This window comes from Carlito syrichta, unplaced genomic scaffold (assembly GCF_000164805.1).
Source record: "Carlito syrichta isolate Samal-C Ts95f unplaced genomic scaffold, Tarsius_syrichta-2.0.1 Scaffold273773, whole genome shotgun sequence".
NCBI classification, from domain to species: domain Eukaryota; kingdom Metazoa; phylum Chordata; class Mammalia; order Primates; family Tarsiidae; genus Carlito; species Carlito syrichta.
In genome coordinates, this window is record NW_007217869.1 from 37,352 (window position 1) to 41,785 (window position 4,434).

Sequence of the window (4,434 nt, forward strand, 5' to 3'; positions counted from 1 at the left end):
ACTTAGCTTACTTTCTTTATATAGTTCTGAATTTTGAACCATGTAAATACCCTTAAATATTTAAAATACAAAATTACATCAAAAAGTGAGCAGAGTTCAAATGAAAACAACCTGAAGCATGAATCCAATTATATGTAAAACTGACAACACAGTCATACACACACACACAAAGAATCACTTCAAATAACTTTTGAAAATAGTACAAAGGCCCATATATTCTTAGTGGGATATACTGTGAGGACAGAAAGAATGTCAAATACGTAATTAAACTTCAGTTCATCTCACTTTTACCAATAATACTGGCAATGCAGCTTATAAATTAGTATATGTATATGTCAAATAGAGCAAATAGGTAAATATGCTAATATAATTAGGAAACAAGATTTTTCAGTAAAAAGAAAAGTTACAAATATGAAATCAAAGGAGAAGTTATGATGTTGTTTGAATTGGAGATAGCAATCTGACTCATAACTTTTAAAATTGGTCCACTCAGAAACCTAGAGGTAATGACACACCAGCAGCCACAAGCACACTGAGAAGCCAGATCTTCATTTATAAACACCATCTCTACAGAAAGCAGGGCACCATGGAGAACTGGCTCATTCCAATCAGAGGCAGGGAAAAATACCAGGTGAATCAGAGGTGTCTTAATGTAATGGAAAGTAAAGAAACAACTGAAGATTAAAGAGGAGATGGGTCTGTCAGAAGAACACAGATGCCAACTGGAAAGGGGTGCCACTGGCCAAATTTGTGACAAATTGGGTATCCAAAAGAATAATGGCATAGTTGATTATAAACATTGAATAAAAAGACATCCATGAGTCCACAGTGATAGCCCCCAAAATGTTAAGATATATTTGGGGTGACTATTATACCAAATTCTTACTCTGACAACATGTAACTAAAGAGATAGTGAAGCATTTTTCCTACATCTATGTTTCTACCTTCTCTTTTTTTTTTAAAGATAGTTTTAACGTCAATTGATGAGTCAAAGCTCTTCTTTTCAGAAGAATAGCAACCAATCAATGGAGGATGAACTTTAATGTTTAAAAACCTGTGGTTCACAAGATTGTAAAGTATCACTCCACATATGATGTGCTGACCATGGGGAAAAGCATATCTTTCATCATAGTGAAATCTACACATCATCCCTTCATCCAAGTGACCAAACTTGGCATCCTTGAGCGTGGGGGAATGTGTCATGTACCTCCGATGCAATGTGCTATGAATTCTCAGAATTGCCCAAGAAGGATTCTTGTCAAAACTCCTTACTTAACCTGACTCTCTTCAAGCCCTTACAACCAACTTTTGGTGAGATGAAACACAGGAGACAGACACCACAAAGAAAAGGCAAATTCAGAATATGACTTATTCTGTGAGGTAACTGACAATCTTCAGAAAGCCAGTGTCCTGGGAAAATGTTTGTGTGTGTGTGGAGTGAGACAGAGTCAAAGTCAGAGATGAAAAGAGATTCAAAGTCCTAGCAGCTAATGTGTGGTCTTCCAGTGGATCCTGGTTTGAAAAATTAGCCACCAATACTTTTTGGAAGAAATAAAAGTTGAACAAATTTGAATATGAGTTGGATACCAGATGTTGTTAGGGAATTGTTCTTTCTTCTGTGTATATTGTTTTGTTGGAGAGTATCCTTATTCTTAGGAGATGCGTGCTGGCACTGTCCCAAATGGACATCAAAATCCAGCAAGTCTCCTACCTACAAACAAGTTCCCTTTCGAGAGCACATCCATAAGTCCAATTTGTTCACAAGTCCAACAGTTAGCCTAGGTACCCAACTTAACACAATCAACTATATAGTATGCCTGCCCAGAACAAGTTTATAATCCTTTACTCACAAATAATACATTTAAAAAACACTCACAAAGAAAGAAAACTTGTTTAATCTTACCGTACAGTACCTTGAAAAGTACGTAGATCAGTTCAATACAACAGCTGGCATCCAGGGGCTGACACTGAGTTAACAGGCAAGATGAGTTACTGACCAGAGGAGGAAAAGGGGGTGGGAGATGGCAGAGCTGAAGGACCATCAGCAACAGAAGACAGAGGGCCAGCTGCAGTGTCACTCATGCCTGACATTGATGGCATAGGTTCTGCTTCCTTGCTGGATTCAATTCTTTCTACCTTCTTGAAAAAAACAATTCAGTGTTATCTGAGTAGTAGCTCTTTTTTTTCTCATCATAGATGACACGGTGGCACTGGATTGATTCTGAACGGCTGCTGCAACCCTCATGGACCGTTCTACCTTTGGGACCTGCACCTCAAAACCAACAGTGCCTCCCCAAAGAAAGAAATTCCCCTTGGCATTTCCTGCATCGTGAATCTCTTTGGTTCTTTGGTTACTTCTTCCTCCTTTTGTCTTCCTCTTTTCTCTGGTCCTCCAGTTCCATTGGATCCTCAGTAGCAAGTTCTCCGTGCCACACAGCAAGGAGATCAGTGAAGTCATCCTCTTGCAATTCTAGCCCCAGCCCCCACTGAGGGCCTCTGAGTCTCTGAAGACCTCTTTGGACACCTCACCCACCTTCTCAAATCGAAGGAAATTGTGAGCAAACCATGGGAAAAGGTTTTTCCAAACCCCACGCATGGTGACAGCTGTAACCTCACACCAAAATCAATGTTTTTATGGCCTTGCAGATGTTATGGTCCTTCCCAAATTCCAAATTTTTCCAACTTCCTATATTCCAAAAATATAGTCACAAAACTGTTTCTGATTTGTCACTTACCTTCACTGCCTGACGGAAAGTCGCTATAACTTCTTGAAAGTCGCTATAACTCCCTGGTCCATAGATTGGATGAAAGTACAGCTGTGGCAGCTGTACTACTTTGACATTGGGATGAAAGTCATCTGTGAATAGGGAGCTGGCCTGGAGCATTGTCAAGCGGCAAAAGAATGTTGAATACGATTTCTTCTCCAAGCAATTTTTCTCTACCTCTGGGATAAAGTGGTAGAAACACCAGTCCCGGAAAATGGCCTGTGTAACCCAGGCTTTGGGGTTTCTCTTCCACACAGCAGGAAGAGAAACCTTCACTATATTTTTAAGGGCTCTTGGGTTCTCTGGATGGTAAATTAAGAGAGGTTTTGGCTTCATTTTGCTGAAAGCATTACCACCAAAAACAACAGAGTTAGCCCATCCTTTGCTGCTTGATAGCCTAGGATCAATTTTCCCTCCTTACTGATGCAACTTCAGTCTGGCATCCTCTTCCAGTGCAGTCCTGTCTCACCCACATTAAAAACCTGCTCAGGTGAATGTGCACCTTCATGAGTAATTTCTCAAAGCATTTCAAGAAATTCCTGGGCCAGAACGGTGGCACATGCCTATAATCCCAGCACTTTGGAAGCCTGAGATGAGAGGATTGCCTGAGCTCAGAGGTTTGAGACCAGCCTGGACAACTTGGTGAGATTTCATATCTACAATAAATGTTTTTTTAAAAAATTAACCAGGTATGGTGGCGTGTGCCTATAGTCCCAGTTACTTGGAAGGCTGAGGCAGAAGGATCATCTGAGCCCAGCAGGCTGAGGCTGAAGTGGCCGTGAACATGCCACTGCACTAGAGCCTGGGCGACAGAGTGAGACTTTCAACTCAAAAAAAAAGAAAGAAAGAAATTCCTGGGCTGCTACCATCTCTGCATTCACTGCCTCTCCACTTTTAAATTGTGAAGGTAGTCTCGAGTTTTGAACCAATGAAACCAGCCATGACTGGCATTAAAAGAGGTGCTCTCTGATTCTTCGCTGGGCTTCAATCACCATTAAGCTGAGTGGGACTCGACACCGATGCTGATCTTGCATTCACACACTGAGAAGTTTCTCCATCTTCTCCTTCACTTTCCCACGCTTCTTCAACATTACTGTCGACATCATTGGCCCAGCAGACTTCACATGTTTCATGATCTTGTCCTTGTCCTTTAGAATCATGCCGATGGTTGAAAGATTCATGTTATAAGAATAAGCAGCACTCTCTCAGGGTTGCCACAAGCCCCGCACACCACGCCAGAGTCTCCACGTGGGCCAGAGCGGGCCAGCACAGTCCATCATAGTGGATCACCCAGGGACCCAGAAAAGTGGAGAGAAAGTATCCGCGAAAGAGAAACTGCCACCTCGGCCATTCTCCAGGCAGAGATTTGCATTGCCCTGCCCACCTACAAGCAGCCTCCACCTTGGTTCCTAAGGGACCAAATCTACATACCACTGCAGAGACAGATTGTAAGGCAGTGGGATATAGGTTCCAGTGGGTTCATACACCAGTTGATGGATGCTGGAATCAGCATATAGATTCTGAATCACAGCTTCCCCCTCAATTAAACCTCAAAACTGCAAAAAGTACAGCCCGGAACCCACACTCCAACCTCAAATGTGAACAAAGCCAGAGGACCCTCATAAGGAAGAACAGGAGATTGCACAAGTGAAGCAAAAGCAACCCCACC

At 42.0% G+C, this 4,434-nt stretch overlaps 1 protein-coding gene across 1 annotated transcript in view; it reads right to left on the reverse strand.

The window, feature by feature from the left end:
* SRD5A2 (steroid 5 alpha-reductase 2) overlaps window positions 1-3,946 on the reverse strand; it is a 19,995-nt gene extending 16,049 nt beyond the window's left edge. The window contains exons 1-3 of the mRNA XM_008052370.1: window positions 3,808-3,946; window positions 2,736-2,788; window positions 1,909-1,967 (exon numbers count right to left, since the gene is read on the reverse strand). Of these exons, the coding sequence (XP_008050561.1) occupies window positions 1,909-1,967; window positions 2,736-2,788; window positions 3,808-3,946 (251 nt within the window). The remainder of the gene's footprint in view (window positions 1-1,908; window positions 1,968-2,735; window positions 2,789-3,807) is intronic.
* Between the last annotated feature and the right edge of the window lie 488 nt (window positions 3,947-4,434).